Source organism: Piliocolobus tephrosceles, chromosome 5 (genome assembly GCF_002776525.5).
Source record: "Piliocolobus tephrosceles isolate RC106 chromosome 5, ASM277652v3, whole genome shotgun sequence".
Lineage (NCBI taxonomy): Eukaryota > Metazoa > Chordata > Mammalia > Primates > Cercopithecidae > Piliocolobus > Piliocolobus tephrosceles.
The window spans coordinates 47,873,784-47,896,072 of NC_045438.1; the positions used below are offsets into that span (position 1 = coordinate 47,873,784).

Here is a 22,289-nt window from a genome sequence, read left to right on the forward strand (position 1 = left end):
ATGCTAGTAATATTCCTGAGAGGCAGTTATCATTATCTCCCCCTTTTAAAGTTGAAGAAGCCATTTCTTTGACAGACTAATTTGACTAAGAGTCTTCTGCTAGTAAAAGGCAGAAATTGAGAATCAAATCCAGATCCATCTGGTTCCAAAGTTCGTAATCATTCTACTTCAGAGAATATAATGAGTTTAATCTGGGGTTTTTATATTTCTTACTTTACCTTTGTAAAATTGTAAGCTTATTAAACACCAAATAAGAAGTACAAACCGTAATTCTGAAATGAGGTAAAATTTTTTAAAAAGCATGCCTTTAAACTATCACTGTTTATATGTCATATTCTTCTTTTGATTTAGCATGAGACACCCAAATGATAGGTATGTTGCCGTTATTGATTTTTTTTTACATTATAACAATTTAATACATATAGTTTAAATTAGAATCTGTGAAATACAGTTTTTAAAAGATTTAAAATATGCCTAAAATTGCCTTTGTTTTAGAGTTTAATATAAATTTCAATATAATAATATATATCAGTATATTCTATGGTGGGTTTTACCAAGTTTGATGTATTGAATTCAGAAAGTGTTTTATTCCAGGTTTACTACACTTTATAGAAATCCAGAGGAAAGAAAATAAAAACGTAAGGACTTCAGTCCACTACACAACAGTTTTATTTATAAATAGTTATCTCCTCCCATTTGCAATCTGGGTGGAGGGATAACATTAGTATGGATATGTCTAAAAGAAAACCTAAACATCCTTTACCAGCCTTCTTAGCCCAGCCCTAAGGAAAAAACCATGAAAAATACATCCTTTTATTCCACCTATACCAGAGTATAGCAGAACTCCTATATAAATGTTACTACCATCCTTTTTTCTGCCCATGCTGGAGTGCAGTGGCGCAATCTTGGCCCACTGCAACCTCCGCCTCCCAGGTTCAAGCGATTCTCCTGCTTCAGCCTCCTAAGTAGCTGGGGTTACAGGCACACGCTGCCATGCCCTACTTATTTTTGTATGCTTAGTAGAGACAGTCTTTCACCGTGTTGGTCAGGCTGGTCTCGAACTCCTGACCTCGTGATCCGCCCACCTGGGCCTCCCAAAGTGCTGGGATTACATGTGTGAGCCACCGCGCCCTACCGCTACCATCCTTTTCTTAGAAAAATCTTCTTTCCTCTTTATGTATTGTCATCAAAACCAGTAACATGTCAGCAATCTTACTTTTCTCCTGACTTTTACCATTTCTGTACTCTGAAAAATATTGACAGTAATTTCAGAAAAATCTGATGATGTACAAGGAAGAGTTCCCATCTCTCTGCCAGATTTCTGAAATTTCCGGTGTATGTTGGCATAATTCTCTTCCTAGCATGTGTTTATGAGAAAAAAAGTTGGTGTCTAAATTACAAATTTTCTGACTCAGCTAAAGGTTATAATTCCAAAACTATATATCATCATTATTACACTGGACTTTTATACTTGCTGTTAAAAAAGTCTTCTTTCTGGCGGGGCATGTTGGCTCACGCTTGTACAGCACTTTGGGAGGCCAAGGCAGGTGGATCACTTGAGGCCAGGAGTTCAAGACCAGCCTGGCCAACATGCCGCAAAACCTGACTCTACAAAATACAATAATTACCCAGGCATGGTGGCGTGTGCCTGCAATCCCAGCTACTCAGTGGCTGAGGCACAAGAATCACTTGAACCCCAGAGGCAGAAGCTGCAAGTGAGCCAAGATCGTGCCACTGCACTCCAACCTGGGTGACAGAGTGAGACTGTCTCAAAAAAAAAAAAAAAAAGCCTTTCTAATGTGATTATTAATCCTATTATCAATTCATATGAGTTATATGAAAATGTCATCTTAAAGATTAGAATCTCCTGACACTCTTAAGCAAAAATACTGTTTGCCTGAAAGGCAAACAAAGAAAGTGATCTAGTAAAAGGGGCAAGCAGCAAACAAGTCATATTTTAGTTTTAGAAACTTGGTGTTGGAATAAATCAGCATGTTCTGTATCTGATCATAGGACGTGTGCTCATTAATAGTGAATCTCAACAGGTAATGTTCTAAGCTTAAGTTAAAAGGGTTTACAGTGATACTTTTGTTAATTATAGTTTAGTTTCCCTGAAATTTTAACAGTTACAATTTGTTTTAATTTTAAAGGAAATGTTAGGTGAACTCTTCACTCCTGTAGAAACACCTGAAGCACCAAACAGGGGATTCTTTAAAGGCTTATTTGGAGGTGGTGCACAGTCTCTTGACAGAGAAGAATTATGTAAGTTGATTTATTTAATTCGGATAATATATCTATAAAACAGAAACAAGCCATACAAATTTTTTATACCTGAAAATTATGTTCACTTTTTTATCTTTGTCAAAATTACTATTTCCATGTTTTAACAAAATACATAAAATTATTTTCTGTTATTCTATCCCAAATCAGGGAAATATTTTACTCAAGGAACCAAAATCAGAATAACTTCCGATACTAAAAAGTAATATTCACAACTTTAAGTAAATAATTTAGAAAGTACTTACTTTATTTTCATTAAATGTGATGTTTTAATGCTATGATTTTCTTTAACTGATAACCTTAACTTTGAAAAGTTTTTACTTTAACATTTAATCTATCTTTCAAAACCTCTAAAAACTATTCTAGTTCATTTAACCTTCATAATAAAAGAAACCTTCTGCTTCATTTAGTACCTTCCACGTAGTTGATACAAGTAAGCAGTTTGTCCTTGAATGAACTAATGAATCAGTGAATGCTTGACTTTTCTTATAAATGGCAGCTATTATCTATCCTTTGAGTTTTTTTCCTTTTTGCTAAAATATTTAGAATTGTTGTTTCATGTTTGTTTGACTAATTAGAAAAACTGTAACATTAAATAGCAGTAAGTAGCAGTGCAATGAATTTTTTTTTAACTTACCCAGAAGATTGCTCTATAGTTTTATTTCAGCTTTAAAAATGAAGACTGCTTAAGTCAGTAGGGACTGATAATTTGGAATAAAATTCTTACTGAGGAAAATGTATAAAGTTATATAAGACTTGGAAAACATATTTCTAAAATTTGTTAAAAACATCAAGGAAGTAATCATACAGTAAGGCATTTTCAAGAACAGTATCCATGGGGAAAGAAGCCCAGAGCAGAGAGCCTGGCAACTTGGGCACTTTGACTCTGCAGTGCTTTGCTAATGAGGCCTAGGTACTAATCTGTACTAGGGCTAGCAAGATGGGCTCCCCCGCCTGGCAAGAGTGGAGACCCTGAAGTAACTCCTTGCTATTTGCAAAGACACCAAAGGACTATGAGAGTAAGGGTGAACTGCGAATAAACTGCCCACGTCCCCCTGCCACGTACACACACGACTTTAAGCTCAGCTTCAAATATCTGGGTGGCCTGTGACGTCTTCAGTGTTAATTGTTAATTAAGATTTTTCCAGACTGCTAGAGTCCCTAGAGCTCCTGGCAGAAGCAAATGAAGAAAATGATCTCAAAAAGAATATAGTGTATTCCGAGTCCTCGAATTATCTCTACAAATAACTTTTCAAATTTGTAGTCATAGATAACCAGGAACATAGATGACCAGAAACCAGTCACAGATAACCAGGAACACTAGGAGTCAACAGCATGATTAATAAAACAGAAAAGGCAGAAGGATAGGCACTTCACATGTTGGAATTTTCAGACACAGACTATAAAATAATTATTCGTAGTTACTGTGTTCAAGAGGATAAATATCATGCCTGAACATTGTATCAGGTAACTGAAAACTGTAAAAGTCAATAGCAGTGATGTGAAAAAACCCAGAATGAAATTCTAGACCCGAAATATTCAAAAACTAAAATTAAAAACCCAGTAGATAGGCTTAACTACAAATTAGACAAAAGTGAAGAAAGAATTATGTAACTTGAAGATAGGTTAGGAGAAATCATCCTAAATACAGGACAAAGAAACAAACAAAACATGTAGGAGAGGATTAAAAAAAGAAGTTGCTATGAGAAGATCTAACATATGTTTAGACCTTCTCAAGAAGGAAATAAGACTGCAAAGAAGAATATATATATATATATATATATGAATGAAATAAGTCAGCAAACTTTTTAGAATTGATACATGATAGGGATCCACAAATTTGAGAAGCCTAATTAATTCCAGTGATGTTAAAAATTTTCAGTTAGCTAATCTCATTAAAATATAGTACACCAGAGACCAAGAGAAATTCTTTAATGTGGCTAGAGAAAAGTTATAGTTTTTTTAACAAATAGAGACTGATACATGACTTTTCAACAGCCAAAGATAGTAAGATGATCCTCTGTATATTGACAGAAAATTATATTGATTCTACTTAATCCATAATTCTATACACAAAAATTCTTTAAGAATGAGACATTTTTAGACAAATAAATAAGTAAACCTCGCTGTCACACTGAAGGGAGTTCTAAAGGGTACACATCAGATAAAAGGAAAATAATCTTGGATGGGATGTCAGAGACACACCAACAGTGATTTGGAACGAAAGTGATATGTGCATAAATATAATTAATATAATCTTTATAAACTGCAAAATAAAGGTGTATGGCATATGTATGTATACACACATACACAAACAACAACATGGCCCAAAATATGTCATAACATTAAGGAGTTTAGAAACAGTAAATGGATTTAAGGTGATCTGAGATTCTTGAATTTTTTGGGAAACTTGTAAAAAGTGTTCATTGGTATTGATAAGTTAAGGATGCGTGTAATTTATAGGATAACCTGTAAAACTTAGAAAAATAGAACATAACTTCCAGATGAAGAGCAGATAAATCACAGTCATTCTAAAACAAAGCAAAAAAAGAGAGAATACAAAACAGGTGGGATAAACAGATAGTACCTAAAGCATGGTAGGTTTAACTTAAATATAAATAATGATAGTAAATGTAGGCAGAATAAATGTTTCAGCTAAAAGACAAAAATTTTTAGACTGAATTTGAAAAGAAAAGAAGGCTGGTGCCGAGGCTCATACCTGCAATCCTGGCACTTTGGAAAGCTTAGCTGGGAGGGTTGCTTGAGACCAGGAGTTTGGGACCAGCCTGGACAACATAACAAGCTCCTGTCTCTACAAAAAATTTAAAAATTTAGTGGTGGTATGCACCTGTAGACCCACTTACTCATGAAGCTGAGGCAGGAGGATCACTTGAGCCCAGGAGTTTGAGGCTATAATGAGCCATGATCACACTACTGTTGTCCCAGCCTGGGTGACAGAGCAAGATCCTGTCTCTAAAAATACATTAATTAATTAATTAATTAAATAGAAAGAAATGTACGTTGTTTATGGGGACACATATAAAACATAAGGTCACAAAAAGGTTGAAATTTAAAAAGATGGAAAAGCATAAACACAAATAAAGAATCAGCTGATATAACTGTATTAATATAAGAAAAATTAGACATTAAGGCATTTGAATGCACCTACTATTTTGACTTCAAAAAATATAAAAACAAACATTGACGTAACTAATAGAAGAAAAAGTTTCTCAATCATCGTAAGAAGTTCTAAATATAGATTTAATAACAGTTATATCAATTAATCTCAGAGAATTAAAATAACTTCAGTGTATACAATTTGATTACAGTGCAATTATGCTTATAATCAATAACAAAGATAAGTTTAAATCCTCATGTTTGAAAACAAAGAAATATACTTACCTTTGGATAACCCTTGTGTCAAAGAATTTATGACCATTGGTATGTAACTGAAGTAATAATTAAGAGTGAAAATTTTAATCTTAAATACGTATTAGTATTTGAAAAAGAAAACATGAAAATGCGTGAACTCAGTATTCATCTCAAAAAGTTAGAAAAACAGCAAAATAAACCAAATAAAAAAGATTATGGTATTAATGAAATAGTAAAATGCAATACAAAAATTAACAAAGCTGTCTTAGTTCAGGCTGCTATATCAACATACTATAGACTGGATGGCTTTTGAACAACAGAAGCTTATTGCTTACAGCTCTGGAGGTCGGAAGTTTGAGACCAAGGTGCCAGCAGGATTGAGTTGTTTGGGGGCCCTATTCCTGGCTTGCAGACAGCCTTCTGGCTGCATTTTCACCTGGGGGAAAGAAAGCAAGCTACCTCTCTGGCCTCTTTTTAAGGGCTTTAATCCCATTGATGAGGACAGTACCCTTATTACCTCCCAGAGGTCCCATTCTGACATTACGTTAGGGAAGGATTTCAACATATGACTGGGTGGAGGGGGGGGCACAACTGTTCAGTGCATAACAAAAGCCGAAGTTGATTCTCTGAGAGTCTAATAAAAATGATAAACCTCTTGTGAAACCGAGCACAAAAAAAGAAATGCACAAGTAGATGCTATTAGGAAAAAAAAAAAAAAAAAAAGGAATGACACTGAAGTTAAAAATAAGAGAATGTAACATGTAACTTTATTTTTCAAGGAATTTATTTTATCAATTACAACAACGAAAATGGACAAAAAGATAAAAACCCTAATAGTACTATAACTATCAGACATTGAAACCATCATTTTAAACCTTTCTACAAGTAAACTTCTGGTACAAATTGGACTTCACTAATACTTCTCCCAAATATTTAGGGAAAAAATAATTTAACTCTCACACAAACTTCCAAAAGATAGGAAAAAAATAGGTACACTCATCAGCTCATTTTAGGAGGCTAACACAACCTTGATACCAAAAACCAGAATAGTAATAGAAAGCAAAAAACAAAGGCAAAAATCATTTATAGATAGAAAATTTGAAATAAAATATTAAGATAGCAACTAATATGTAATAAAGATAATATACCAAGGCCAAGTTTGGTTTGTACCAGGAATTCAAAGTTGATTTATCGTTTAAAAAAAAAAATTCAGTAGCAATTCCTGATAGAGACTCCTAGAAACTAAATTGCAAATTGTCACTCTTAATGTAGGAATATTAAATATTAAAAACTTTCCCTTTGAAATTAGAAATGACACATAATGCCCACTATTAACACATACATTCAGCATTCTTTTCAAGTCCCTAGAGGGTGTGGAAAGGGAAGAAAAAATGAAGTACTATAATAGAAAACAGAAAACAAAACAGTCATTTGCAAATGATTGATATGATGACATATTTAGAAGAACCAAAAGAATCTATAGCTAAATTGTTAGAAATAACAGAGGTTACCAAACTTACTAGATGTAATCATATACAAAAATAAAATTTAATTTATATTAACAATCATAAAAGATGAAATGTTTAAAATTATTCTTTGTATTAGTTTTCTGTTGCTGCTATAACAAATTACCACAAAATTACTAGCTTAAAAGAACCCAAATGTATTATCTTACAATTCCATAGGTTAGAAATCAACACAGATCTTATGGGTGTTCCCAGGGCTGTGTTTCTTGTTTGAGGTTTCAGGGGAGAATCCATTTCCTTGCCTTTTTTAGCTTCTAGAGATCATCCACTTTCCTTGGCTTCTGGTCCCATTGTCAGTATTCAAGGCCAACAACCTTGCATATCTCTATTTTTCTGAAAGCCACATCTCTTTCTGCCCACAACTGGGGAAAAAAATGGGTCCTTTGCTTTTAAGGACCCATGTGATTAGGTTAGGCTCACCTAGATAATGCAAGATGAACTCTATATCTGGGTCCTTAGTCATATCTGCATGACATAATCACAGGTTCCAGGGATTAGAATGTAGCCATCTGTGGGGGAAGGGAGACATTACTCTGCCTATCACCCATAGTACTTCTTTTAATTCAGTACCTAGAAATAAATCTTAACAGAACATGTTCAGAATCTCCATGGGAAAAATAGAAAATTAGAAAACTTTGTTGAGAGAAGTTAAAGATTCAAACAAATGAATGAGTATACCATGTTCATGGAATGGAAGATTCAATAAAAGATACCAGTGCTCTCAAAACTGATGTGTGTATGTATATATACACTTATACAGTTAATGCAGTTCTAATCAAAATCCTTCCAAAAATGTGTATCTAATTATCTCAAAACTGATGTGTGTATGTATGTATACACATATACAGTTAATGCAGTTCTTATCAAAATCCTTCCAAAAATGTATAGCTAATTATAAGTTTTATATGCATATCCAAAGAGCTCTTACCACTTCTATTTTACATAGGAAAGGAGGCTCTAGCCAGGGAAATTGGGCAAGAAAAGCAAATAAGATGCATGCAAATTGGAATGGAAGAAGTAAATCTGTCTCTATTTGCAGATGTAATCTTATCTATAGAAAATCCTAAGGAATCCACACAAAAATAATTATAGCTAATAAACAGTTTCAGCAAGGTTGCAGGATACAAGATCAATATAGAAAATGAATTGCATTTCTATACACAAGCAATGACTAATTCATAAATGAAATTTACAGTTTCATTTTTAGTAGTATCAAAAAGATAAACCAGTTAGAACTTTAAAATATCATTTTGAGAAACCAAGATGTAAGTCAGTGGACCAACATCTCACGTTCATGAATTAGAAGACTTAACATTGTTAAGATGGCAGTATCCACAAATTGATCTACACATTTAGCACAATTCCTTTCAAAATCATAACTTTTTTTTTCAAAAAGCAATAAGCCGTTCTTAAAATTCAAATGAAAATGCAAAGAATTCAAAATAGCCACACACACACACACACACACACACAAATATTGAAAAAGAAAAATGCTGAAGGGACTAAAACATTCTATTTTCAAAACTTACTAAAAAGCTATAGTCATCAAGACAGTGTGGTACTACCATAAAGATAAAGTTGAGAGTCCAGAAATAAGCTCATACATTTATGATCAATTGATTTTTTAAAAGGATGCCAAGAAAATTATGTGGCCAAAGAATGGTCTTTTCAATAAGTGATGTTGGAATACCCAGATATTCACCTGCAAAAAAAAATGATGTTGGGCCCCAGCTTCACACCACACACAAAAATTAACTCAAAATAGCTCAAAGATCTCAATATAAGAGCTAAAACTGTAAAAGTCTTAGAAGAAAACAGGTATGAATTTGCATAACCGTGGATTAGGCAGTGGTTTCTAAGATATGACACCTAAATCACAAGCAACCAAAGGAAAAAAAATATTGATTGGAATTTATCAAAATTTAAAACTTTGTGCTTCAAAGAATACTATCAATAAAGTGAAAAGATGATCCAAAGAATGCGATGAATTATCTGCAAATCACATATCTGATATCAGATTAGGTCTAGTGTCCAGAATATATAAAGAAGTCTTAAAACTCAATGATAAGAAGACAAATAGATCAATTTTTAGGTGCATCTGTGTAATAGTCTATTCTCATGCTACTAATAAAGACATACCCAAGACTAGGCAATTTATAAAGAAAAAGACATTTAATAAACTCACAGTTCCATATGGCTGGTGAGGCCTCACAAACATGGCGGAAGGCCAAGGAGGAGCAAAGGCACATCTTACATGGCAGCAGGCAAGAGAGCATGTGCAGGGGAGCTGCCCTTTATAAAAGCATAAGACCTGATCTTGTGAGACTTACTCTCATGAGAACAGCATGGGAAAACCTGCCTCCATGATTCAGTTACCTCCCACTGGGTCTTTCCCATGACACATGGGGATTGTGGGAGCTACAATTCAAAATGAGATTTGGGTGAGGACACAGCCAAACCATATCAACCTCAATAGATATTTATCCAAAGAAAATATACAAATGACAAATGAATGCATGAAAAGATCTTCAACATCATTTGTCATTAGGGAAATGCAAGTCAAATCCACAATGTGATACCATTTCACACTTACTAGGATGGACGTCATCAAAAAGATTCACAATAACAAATGTTGGCAAGGATGTGGAGATATTGGAACCCTCATATATTATTGGTTGAAATGTAAAATGATGCACCCTCTTTGGTAAACTCTGATAGTTCCTTAAAAAAACTAAACATACAGTTATCACATCACCCAGCTATCCTATGCCTAGGCGCATACCCAAGAAAATTGAAAACATGCATTTACCCAAATATTTGTATAACTGTTCATAGTAGCTTTATTCATAATAGCCAAAAAGTAGAAACAATCCAGATGTCCATCAGCTGATGAATGAATAAGCAAAATATACTTTATCCATAAAATGATATTTTATTCAGCCATAATAAGGGATGAAGTACCAATGCATGCTACAGCATCAATAACCTTTGACATTACTCTCAGTGAAAGAAGCCAGCTCAAAAGGCCACCTATTGTCTGAATCCATTTAAATGAAATACTCAGAATAGGCAAATTTATAGAGACAGAGAGTAGATTAGTGATTGCCAAGAACTGCAAAGAGTGGGAATGGAAAGTGACTGCTAATAGGCCTGGAGCTTCCTTTGCAGTGATGAGATGCTCTGGAATTCATTAGTGGTGATGGTGATTCACAGCCTTGCGAATAAAGTAAAAATCATCGATGTATTCACTTTAAAGGAGCAAATGTGGTATATGAGTTACATTTAAAGAAAAAGGAAAGAAAGAAATGTAAGCTGAGGAACCAGGAAACTTGGGGTCAGCCTTTAAAGAATTTAAGACTTTTACAGTGATCTAAGTGTTAGGTAAGAAAACATCTGGATAGCAAAGGGAAAGAAAAGAGTGAATCCCAAGATCTTTTGAAGGAATAATGTGATCCATTTCATAAGTGACAAGATAAATGGAGAAAAAGAAAAGAATATAGCATGCCTATAATTTTTGGAGACTGAAATAGACTACTGAATAAATTGTTACTTTCTCTTTACTTCTGAGCCTAAGCATAGTATATTTTTAAGTAAGAGAAAGTGTGGAGTAAATAAACGTAATCAAATCTGTATGTTTAAATTTAAATCTGTGTATTTGAATCTAAATATCTTTATCTTTCATTTTTCGCACACAAAAGAGCAGTTTTTGCCATTATATAAATTGGTATCAATATACCTATTATGTATTTCATTAAATATTTACCAGCTCCTTTTTTGCATAAGTCCTGCCGTATGAACCAGTATAGAGTATTTAATGTACATTGTGTTTTTGCATGTTTGAAAAAGTATCTAAAAATTATTAAACCAATCATAACAAAAGAAAGCATGTATTAAGCGTATTTCACTTTATAATTTTATTTCAATTATATTACCACTCAATCCAAAAATTGTATTTTAATGCTATCATGTAGTAGGATTTTATATTAGTAAAATTTTCATGTTTTGAGTTACACTTTCATTTATCACATGTGTTCAGTTGGAGAATCGTCCTCGGGAAAGGCTTCAAGGAGCCTTGCACAGCATATTCCTGGCCCTGGTGGCATTGAAGGTGTGAAAGGGGCAGCCTCTGGAGTTGTCGGTGAATTAGCACGAGCCAGGTTGGCACTAGATGAAAGAGGACAGAAACTTGGCGATCTGGAAGAAAGAACTGCGGCCATGTTATCAAGCGCAGAGTCATTTTCTAAACATGCGCATGAGGTACGACTCTCAAACAGATATTTGAACAAAAAGCCCTAGATAAAGCAAATGTGAATGTTATTTTATTTTTATAGCTATTCTACACACATGAATTTGCATATATTCATTGTACAATGGCAAATTCCTAATTTTTGCCACCAGAGGGAACCATGCAGGAATGTATCTCCAATAGCCTTTGGTTTCTTACTATAAGATTATAAATTTTGAAGGAACCTGCCCACCTTCAGGCTTTTGGTAAGAAAGCTAGCAGCTTTGCAACTACAACCGTTCCTTAAGGAATGCAATACCAATGTTAATTTTTATTTTTATTTTTATTTTTATTTATTTATTTTTTTTTTGAGATGGAGTCTCTGTTGCCCAGGCTTGAGTGCAGTGGTACGATCTCTGCTCACTGCAAACTCCGCCTTCCGAGTTCACCTCATTCTCCCTCAGCCTCCTGAGTAGCTGAGACTACAGGCGCCCGCCACCACGCCCAGTTAATTTTTTTTTTATTTTTAGTAGAGACGGGGTTTCACCGTGTTAGTCAGGATAGTCTCCGTGTTAGCCTCGGCCTCCCAAAGTGCTGAGATTACAAGCGTGAACCACCGCGCCCGGCCCAATGTTTCTTAGTGCCTCAGTGTCTACTACCACTTTGTCCTAGAGAAAGATATAATTTGCCTCCTTGAGTCTTCCAGGTAGATATAAGTAACTAAAATTGACAAACCTTTTTTATTTAAATAAATAATACTAAGTCCGCGTTGTGGACCAATTCATATGGAGGAGTAAAGAGGTGCATTTTGCAATGGGGGACCTAGGAAGTCATGATAGAGCTTAGAGACATATGCTGTAAAGTTGGGATCCCCGACTGGTCCCCTTACACCACACTGTGCTCTTAAAAAGCTGAATTTAAAAGTCTTTACAGGAAATTCACATTTTTCTTTTTGACACACAGGCCTGCCTTTCCTTGATGCTTTACTCTAGGTTACTTCACACATCTAGTTCCTAGGCGGGCCCTTGAGGACATTTTTATTTTGTCTGAAGAAACAATTTTAAGGTTGTTTTTCTATTTGAGCACCCAATTAGTAGTGATGACTCTTTTTTAAATTTTTCAATCAAAAGTCATTTTCTCCTTGCTCAAAAATCCAGAAACCTAGAATGCATGAAGAGGTAACTTGACGTGGAAGATATTTGTCTAGGGCTTCAGAGAGGTTCAGAGATCCTTTATGATTACTTGTACTATACCCACAGGCACCTCAGATACAGGCTAGTGATGGTCAATCTAGGTCAGGATTTTTGTTGTCATAACCCTACACCCGATTGTATGATCTCCACAGCATGTAGCACTTCAGTCAATTTTGGAATATATTCACACTCTGAATATTTAGGAAAGAACTTAATCTTACACTGATAGCTTTCCCTTCTATCAGTTGTTCTTGAGCTGTATTTCAGAGTCTAAGGAAGACAATACATTGAGGTAGTTACAATCACAGGTTCTTTAATTAGACTGCCTGGGCACAAATTCCAGTTTCACCACTGCATTACCTTGGGCAACCCCTAGAAGCTTCCGTTTCATGTATTAAATGGGGAGAAAAACAATGCCTAGCCCAATAATTGTTGTGACTGAAATCAAGTAGGGAACGTGTGTCATGCAGTGTCTGGCTCAGAGGGCATGCTCAGTAAATTTGAGATGGCAGTAGGAGTAGCATTTTCAACCTTTAATTCCCCAGTTCTTCAAGCATTATTTTTAATTCATAGTACAAAATAAAAATTATCTTACTTTTATATTACTAGCTTAGGTCACCAAATTATGTCACATTTCTAAGCAATCTGAGGAACTTCTAGGCTAGTTCTTAATGGATATCGTATTTTTTCCTCTAAATAGAATAGTTCTTACTGCTTTCAATAAGTTGATTTCAAGTAAGCAATATAGTAGCACTACAGAATATTGCAGAATGACATAATGTTTTGGAAAAATACAGAAATCACTTATAACTTATAAAGGTTATTGTTCTGGCATTTTAAAAACGTGTTTTTCTTATTTTTTTCTCCTTTAGATTATGTTGAAATACAAAGATAAGAAGTGGTACCAGTTCTGACAACCAGAATCCAATAAGTCCAACTTCAGCCAGAAGGAAAAAAAGTTTTCCGTTTTTATTACATTATTTAGAAAAGTTAACTTTAAAGGGATGTTCGTCACTGAATACTGTTCTTTCCTAGCACAATCATGCACTGTTTTACCTCAGTCATGTGGCTTTAACTGAGGAGTGTTCACACGCACTCGAAATGGAGTATATGATGTGTGCCAGTTATGAGTTGACAATTTGGGAATTAAACAGGTCACACGTGACAAATGAAGAAACCAAGGGGGATTCTGAGGAGACCTGGTGCAGGGACTAATCCTGGATCATTCCTGTATTAAACTTTCATATGCCAAAAGGATTTGTGCCATTTTATCTGCCGTCAGTGTTTGACCTGTTTGGGGCAGAGGCAATAAGTCGGAAGTTTTGAAGCTGAAATAGTTATATGTGTGTCATTGGACTGGATTATAAGCAGCTGTCTTGGACTTTCCCTCTCTTAACACTGACTGGTCATCAGTATCATTAATGAAAAAGAAACAAACTGTTATCATCTCTTTAGACAAATAAGCTGAATGGTGGGCTTTAAATAGTAAAAACATACACATAGTTGACTTGTGTATGAGCTACTCTTGGATTCTTGTTATTATAGACTTGTATTTAGTTCATATTTTGTCAAAAGCAAAACAAGAAGATACATCACTTTTCATTGAAAAGAAAAGTGTAGAGCATGACTGAATTGCTCATCATTCTGGGAGTTTCCATGTAGTGGCTATGCAGTGTGGAAAGTGAGAAAAACCTCCATTGTGGTGAGGAGAATACTTCAATGTCCCTTGTCCTTGTTCTCATTAATTCAGCTAAAGGTGGATTTGACCAAAATAATACTGGTTAAATTTGTAGAAATGTCGAAATTGGCTGTGTTTTTAATTTTGCTTGAATTTTTATAAAATGTTTAACCAAATGTATCTTTGCATTCTTTAATTAAAATTGCTTAAAAAAAAAACCTTTCATTATTTCAGTAAAATGTTCAGCTCCCTTTTTAAAATGCCCTTTATTTGCTAACTGTTCCAGTACACTCAGGTGATGAGCCAATTAAATCTTAGTGCACATGCTATCGCATGGAAAATTACAAGCATCTGTTGTCAATAATTATCTATATAAGAGTTTAGTCTGATGACCTACAAAATATTTTCTGTATAAATATTCTATAAATCTGTACATATCCTTTCAAGGTTTCAAAAAGCCAAAAAGAAAGGAAAATATGTACACTGTGATAACTAAATTATTTCTGTATTGGAATATAATACAATTCGAGACCAGCAATGGACAATGAATGATTGTTTCATAGGCTAGCATTATGGACAGGAAAGAAACCACCTAGTAGATCTAGAAGTAAGCAATCTCAGAATACAGACTAATCTGAGATGATTATTGATTGTTGTTAAAGCAACCCAGCAGAAGCGAAATGGAAGCATTAAAATTAATGTTAATGAAATTTAAATATTGTCTTCTATAAAAAAATTCCTTTAAATTATTTTGTTTTTTCATTAAGAGATAATCAGAACACAAATTGATAGTAAAGAAGATGGTTGTTTTTCTACTCCATATGATCATTAAAGGAATATGTCGGACGTCTTTTTCATACAGTCTGTTATGCATATTTTCCTCTACTCTTCATTAATAAAGCTTTTATGTTCACATTTTATAACATGCAGTACTAGATACAAAAGTTTACATCAAAGTTTACTTTAAATATCATTTGGTAGGGACTAAATGTGTGTGATACAGATAATTGATCAAGCCAAAAGAAATATTTTTTAAATAAGCCCTATTCAAAAGTTTTTGAATTTATAGAAAGTACCAATGAATAACATATTTCTGTTAAGTTAATGTCTGCTGTCTGAACATTCAGCAGCTTATAAATTGCTTAATTTGTGTTATCCAATAAACCTATAGTTCCATGATATGTCACAGGAAGTGTTAGGTCCTATTTTAAAGGTACAGTTTTGTGAATGTCATCAATAAAATCAACAGTTACGGATTTGAAGAAGTTGAAAAACATTATGTAGATTAATATACTGATTGGTTCCCTATCTCTGTGGAAGGTCATATTAGCTGCAGTTATTTAATTCACTGTGTTATTTTGTGTTATATAACACAAATGTATATTAACTTCATTTTTACTGTCATTTTTTCTGTTGTATACAAAATGAACTAATCTTGTAGTTATTTTCAAATATAAAAATATATACATTTACCTTACATGGATTTACAAGATTTTGTAAGAAAATCTTAAATCAGTGTTTTGAGTTATTTTATTTAATGTTTAAATTAATCTACAAATTATGCACAACAAACGAGAGACTCAGTTAGGATTAGAAAGCTTAAAGTATGTTTGAGTGTAGGAAATAAGCTTCTTAGAGTTATACTTGATTCCATCTGTAGATAAGAGACAGTCTGCAGTAATAACTAACCCAGAGAATTTATTGTAATTTGAGAGGTAACATCTCTATTTTTTTTTCTTTCTAAATACTAAGAAAGTAATAGTCACCAGCAAGCCACGATTTCAGGAAAACTGACCAAAAAAAAAAAAAAGTCAAAATAGAAAATATCAGAGAAATGAAAGATTTTTATGTGCCCTCTCCATATCCTCATTGTTTTGTTGGCATTTGTCCTTGACTCTAAAACCCTTGAAGTATTCATGATTAGTAGTTTGTAAGTAGGAAGTGGTTTTTCTGTATGTACCATATATCCAGTCATTTCAGTTTTCAAACTAAAAACCATATATATTTGCTGAGAAAGTTATTTGAAATCTTATATTCTGACAAATTCTGTACATTACATCCATTTAAAGTTTTGCATCATCTTAACACTTTTGCTTTGCATTTCAATTGTACGAAGTGTTTCCGAAAAAATGGTTATAGATTCGACTGAGCTATTTCTAACTTCTCCATTTGATTTTTTATGGATGTGAAAAATGCTGCTACTTGTCTGTGTTACTATGTGTAAGTATATTACAGTTTAATTAAGTACAGTAGTTTAAAGAACGAAGCATTTTTTTTTTTTTTTTTTTTGGCTTAGAACTTCTTAATTGTAGGTTCCTCTGAAGCTATTTCCTGTAGATATGTGAGTGTTTTAAACAAGTCTGAAAGTGTTACATACCTTTAGGTTCAGGGGTGCTGGGGAGACAGCTGAGGAAAGGAAGAATATGTGGAAGACACCACGGAATTCAAAGTTTTACCCTGAGTTCTATCTTCCATATATGTTTTGCTTAAGGCATTTCTCATGTGACATTAGAAAAGCTATATCCAAAGGTAAATTTTTTGTGGCAAAGGTTTATTTTACACTTTAACTTTTGGGATTTTATTTGTTTCAGCAAAATAAAGAGCACTGAACTTTAAACTTGAATTTTTTCTGCACTTTTTTAGGTAATGAAAACTTTTTATTATCATTTAATCCACATTGCTCAGTTTAAACCAAGTGATACATGTGTATAAAACATACCAAAATGATGAATATGCTGCTAGCTGTACCTTAAATAAACTGATCAGTTTTAAAACCTTTAATAGGGTTTTATATAGATTTAAAAAATAGTAAAATAATCTGCTGTATGTTTCAGTGTTCTTGGTCTTAAATTATTGCAACACTTTCAGATTTGTTTTAAGATCACACAGTAACATGTTATATTTATACATACTGCTAGAAAATATACTTTTAGTTTTAAAATGGAATTTTTATAAATGTACTTTAATTTTAAAAATGGTGAACTTGTTAAGTTTAAGTCAAAGTACTTAAAAAGTATGTATATTATCCATACAAAAAGTTATGTTTTACGCTTATAATAAGAAATACTGGTATCTCATATCGAGATACAATTAATTTAAAAAAATCATACATCATTTAAAAATCTTCACACATGAACAGGAAAGATATCATTTCTGTGCTTTAAAAAACCCTCTATTGAGCATTTTCAAATATTAATTTTATTTTGGGGGAAAATGCCCACAACAATAATTGCAAGATCTCTCTCAATAGCTTCAGCTTGCTGTTGGACGCCTACCTTAACTATTGTTTTAAAATATAGATATATATATATATATTTAAAATAGTTTTCCAGGTATTTTCTTCTACCTTTTTTAAAAATAAATTTCCAAAAATGAAAACAGAGTTTATGTATTTTTGTCAATGAAGGTTTTTATTTTGTAGTTTATAGAATTTGTTCCTTATCAGTTTGATACTTGATCAACATTCTTAGACTTTTTAATCTGTATTTACTTTGGGGGATAAAAAAGCACTCCTATATCTTAAATGTCCTTTTTTTTTTTTTCTTTTCCCTTTTAGGGTATTTGTTCTCTTGGATTGAAATGTATGCCCACAGATTTTTCTTTTCATTTGAAAATGAATGTGAAGATATTGTTTACAGCTTTTGTTAATTGCACTTTTCATCACTCTGATCAATTTCTTGTAAAGTGCTATGGGGATTATTTTTCTTGTGAATATTAATGATTTTACTACTGCCTTCGAAGTTTTAAAAAAGGTTCTGTAGACAGAAAACAGTTGTTGCAATCAAAAATAACCAAAAAAAAAAAAAAAAGAAAGGGAAAACTGGCTTACCTTTCTCAGATGAATTAAATGATTTTAATAACTTCCCAATTACCAGGGTTATAACATTGCTTTCTTCAGTTACTAATACAAATTAATTTTAACAATATAGGCACAATTCATTTACAAATTCAGTACAGTAGTCCAGGGCTACATGTAAGTGGTCTGTTTATTTTATTCTTTACATCAGAAATATCATGAATGTCAGTTTTGCCAGTATTTTACAATGAGACTCATCGTTTAAAATCTTATAGTGTATGGCATGTAAATAAACCAGTATTTATTGTAGGTTGTTTGACTCAGGCATTTCAAATGGATATAGGTTAATGGCAATGGAATCCTGTTTATTTGGTAGAGTTTTTTTTTAACTTTTGCAATTTGTTTTGTGTTGTCTAAACTTTGCTTCAACTGAAGACAGTGTAAGGAGTTGAAAATAGAATCAACATAGCAATGGAAAGCAATGCAAAGAGGGTAAATCATGTTTTAATTTTTTTAACTTTTTTTTTTTGTAAATAAATAGTACTGTGATACGTTAGGTGTGATCTCTGTTCCACATGATAGTTAGAACCAGAAAAACACTTTTGCTTTCTAGTTATACTATTGGTTCATTGTAAATGCATTACCAAAAGACAATATGAAAAAGAGCAAGATTAAGTTTTTCTAACATTGTCCACTTCAGGGACAAGCATGCTTGGTATAGAGCTCTAGCTTGTGTATACCTTCAACTGTAACTTGCAGGTGTTTTTCAGTTGCTGCACTTTTTATTTAATCTTGCTCAGTCCCAGTAACTATCTCAAAGGTAATTGCTGGAATATGCATTTTGAAATATGGTTTAAAAAAATCTGTGTATTGTTTCATCTAAAAAGAAAAGCAGTATTGCAAACACTAAAAACATGTTAAACTTTGTAGTTATTTTGCATTCCTGTACTTTACAAACTGTCATCACAGCAAAAAGTTTAAAATTAGGTAATGAAATATTTTTGTAAATAAATACCGTTAAGCTGGTATTTTAAAAAATGTATTATAAATTAATGTTTCTGGAAAATGTTCATATATATGTATATGAATGTCTCTTTATGCTGAAGGGCTCTGATTGGGCAAAATAAAATACTCTAATCTCTCCTGAAACTAAACAAGCCCTTTTTCCTGGAAAATTTGTTCTAATTTTTTTCTGAATTATAGAATTAATCTATTAATAACCCAAGAAAATAATTGATAAAAAAATAGATTTCCACGTTTACTGAAAGTGAAGCTAATCATATAACTCGGGTAACACCAACTATATTTTTCATGACTATCTGGAGTTTTTGGTGAAAAACACCTACCCCTGTGTTGGGTGGATGGAGAGTAAAGGAGACAGGGTGAGAGTAAGAAATAGGAATGAAATCTAATTGCATGCTTCTTGGCCTTTAGTGTGTACACGAATCACCTGGGGATCATATTAAAATACAGATTCTGATTCAGTGCATTTGAGGTGGGGCCTGATTTTGCATCTCTAACAAGCTTCAAGCTAATATAGATGCTGCTGGTCTTGGAACATACTTTGAGTAGCAAGGATGTGGATAGTTTCCACAGAGTGTCAGTGTCCAGCTACTTGTACCAAAAATAAGTATCAAATTAATGAATCTTGAAAAATGTAAAGAAGACCAAACCGTACTTACCGCTGTTTCTATTGTGTTTTAGAATAAAAGATGTGGTAGTTCTCTTATTACACTGAAGGATTATTTGATTTTGAAATATATATTTTTTTATTGTGATGCATGCTTATCCCACATGGTGGCAGTCTCATCTCACTGTGTGAGCCTTTAGCAAGAAGTGCTTGCAGTACAATTTTACAGGGGGAAAAAAACAGTTTCCAAAGGATAATTTTCATGATACATTTTTTATGTAGAAAGTTATTAACCATTCTTAGATAATGGAACAGATACTATGTTCCTAAGTTATTACAAAGTTATGTAAATAATTTGGTAGAGTGATCTAGTTTATTATGGAATAATAATAAAAATTTTTCAGTGTTTTTCTAGGAAATAGAGGCATAAAGTGATAAAATTTTAAAAACTGAAGATTGTCTTCATGTCTCTGGTCATGCCTTTTTAAAGAACATGATATTGGGTATGTCCTGTGTAAATGGTACGGTGCTATCCACTGCTTTAGATAAAAATTTATGTGTCGTTGTAACCCTTCATAGGAGTTTACAGAAGATTCTGATTTTCTAGGAGTTTACAGGAAGATTCTGATTTTCTTCCATTAGTTTAAAAATTGTATGTTTGCCCTGTTTTCATGCTTTTTTCAGTTTTTGTACAAAAGTGTTTTGTCCTATTTACCTTAAAGAAAGCTTTCAAAATGCTTTTTTTAGACTAAAACATCTTTTAAATAAGAAAATACTTTCCTGTCATTCTATTTTTTTCAAATTCAATTTGTCTTTATAATATCAATAATGTATATTCTGTTAATTTTAAACTTATGGAAATATTCTAACATTTAGTTTTAGTCATTTTGTATGATTTTATACTGTTTTTAAAAAACCCCATAGCATCTTTTTTTAAATAACTGCTTTCAAAAACAGCATAAAAGTAAGATACGCATTTAACAAGGTTCCAACAAAATAGAATATTCTGTTAGTAGGAAAGGCAAGAAGTCTGAGTACTTCATTTAAAGTTAAGGAGAGAGAGAGAGTGTGTGCGTGTGTGTGTGTGAGTGTCTCCCACCAAACAAGAGACCTCTTTGTCCATCTCTCCCTGGCTGAGTTCAACTCTGAACCTTTCTTTACACCTCTCTGCTGCTTCCATTTCAGTTCTGTTCCTGACCCCCATGCCTCTCACCCCAATTCTCTTTACTCTTTAGTATGTTTTATTTTAGCTGAGCACTTTTCTTTGCCCGTTTAACAGGGAAATAATGCAATCCCTCTGTTTCCCATTGCCCCTCCTAAATACTGAGTAGATTTGTGAATAATGTTCATAGATACAATAATGCCATCCCTACTCTTTGTTACCTCCAGACACTCAAAATATCAGCAGATAAAGCAAAACACATTAGTATGTGGAAGAAATACTGTGCTGAGGCTGAGAATTGTAACTCATAAGAGCCCTGGAGGAGTATGTTGGGATAGAACACACTGCTGCCTCACTAGGGTGTTTATCCAGCTTGCTTTTTTATTTTTTGAGACATGGTCTCACTCTCACCCAGGCAGGTGTGCAGTGGCACAGTCGTGGCTCACTGCAGCCTTGAACTCCTGAGTTCAAGCAATCCTCCTGCCTCAACCTCCCAAGTAGTTTGGACTACAAGTGTGCCTCACCACGTCCAGTTAAGTTCTTTATCTTTATTTTTTTGTAGTGACAGGGTCTTACTATGTCTTCCAGTCTGGTCTTGAACCCCTGGGGTCAAGCGATCTTCCTCCCTTGACTTCCCAGAGTGCTGGAATCACAGGCATGGACCACCACATGCAGCCAGGTGTTTTAGCTTTCAAGATCAAAGATGCCCAGAAAGTACAGCATTGCATGAGTACAAAAGTTAGAAGACCACATTTCAGAAAGTGAAAACCTCCATGTTCCTTTAATAACAATGTGACTGCAGATACCATTAGTCTAAGCAGTGGTTCTCCAACTCGAGCATCTGAATCTCCTGGATATACAACTTTTGTGAAAGCACATTGCTGGATCACACCCCCAGCGTTTCTGATTCAGTAAGCCTGGAGTGGGGCCCGAGGATTGGTATCTTAACAAGTTCCCAGCTGATGCCGAAGGTGCCAGTCTGCAAGCCACACTTACTGAGAACCCTGATGTAGAGCAATGCCCTAGAAGCAGTGTCTTCCCTGTATCCAAGATGGTTTAGATGCCTCCGTTACTATCTGGTAATGAAATGATAGATAATATGCTTGCCTATACATTCAGGTTTTAAAAATCAACATAGTGTCTGAACTAATGTGCCAGAGATATAAAATGAAAGCAATTTCTAATTTTTAAAACGAATTTCAATATGCAAATGCCGAGGTTACACATGAGAAGAACAGAGACGAGTCCCACATACTTCTAAAACATTCCCAAGGGGGTATCCCCTCCTAACCTCACTCCTGTTGTAGCCAAAAATATTATCATTTTGCCCCTCACACCCTCTGATATTTGAATGCTTAGGCCAGAGAGTAGGACCAGCACTAGGACCCATCCTTTTTCAAATGTGTTCCCATGCAGTGGGACTGTGA

General features: G+C 33.7%; 1 protein-coding gene across 3 annotated transcripts in view; it reads left to right on the plus strand.

Annotated features, from left to right (window-relative positions):
* The window catches only part of STXBP5 (syntaxin binding protein 5), a 207,534-nt gene extending 188,310 nt beyond the window's left edge, over window positions 1-19,224 (plus strand). For all 3 annotated transcript variants that reach the window (XM_023188408.2, XM_023188409.2, XM_023188410.2), the window contains 3 exons: window positions 2,151-2,262; window positions 11,215-11,435; window positions 13,469-19,224. In XM_023188408.2, coding sequence (XP_023044176.1) covers window positions 2,151-2,262; window positions 11,215-11,435; window positions 13,469-13,510 — 375 coding nt within the window. In that variant the 3' untranslated portion in view covers window positions 13,511-19,224. The remainder of the gene's footprint in view (window positions 1-2,150; window positions 2,263-11,214; window positions 11,436-13,468) is intronic.
* The last annotated feature ends 3,065 nt before the right edge of the window (window positions 19,225-22,289 follow it).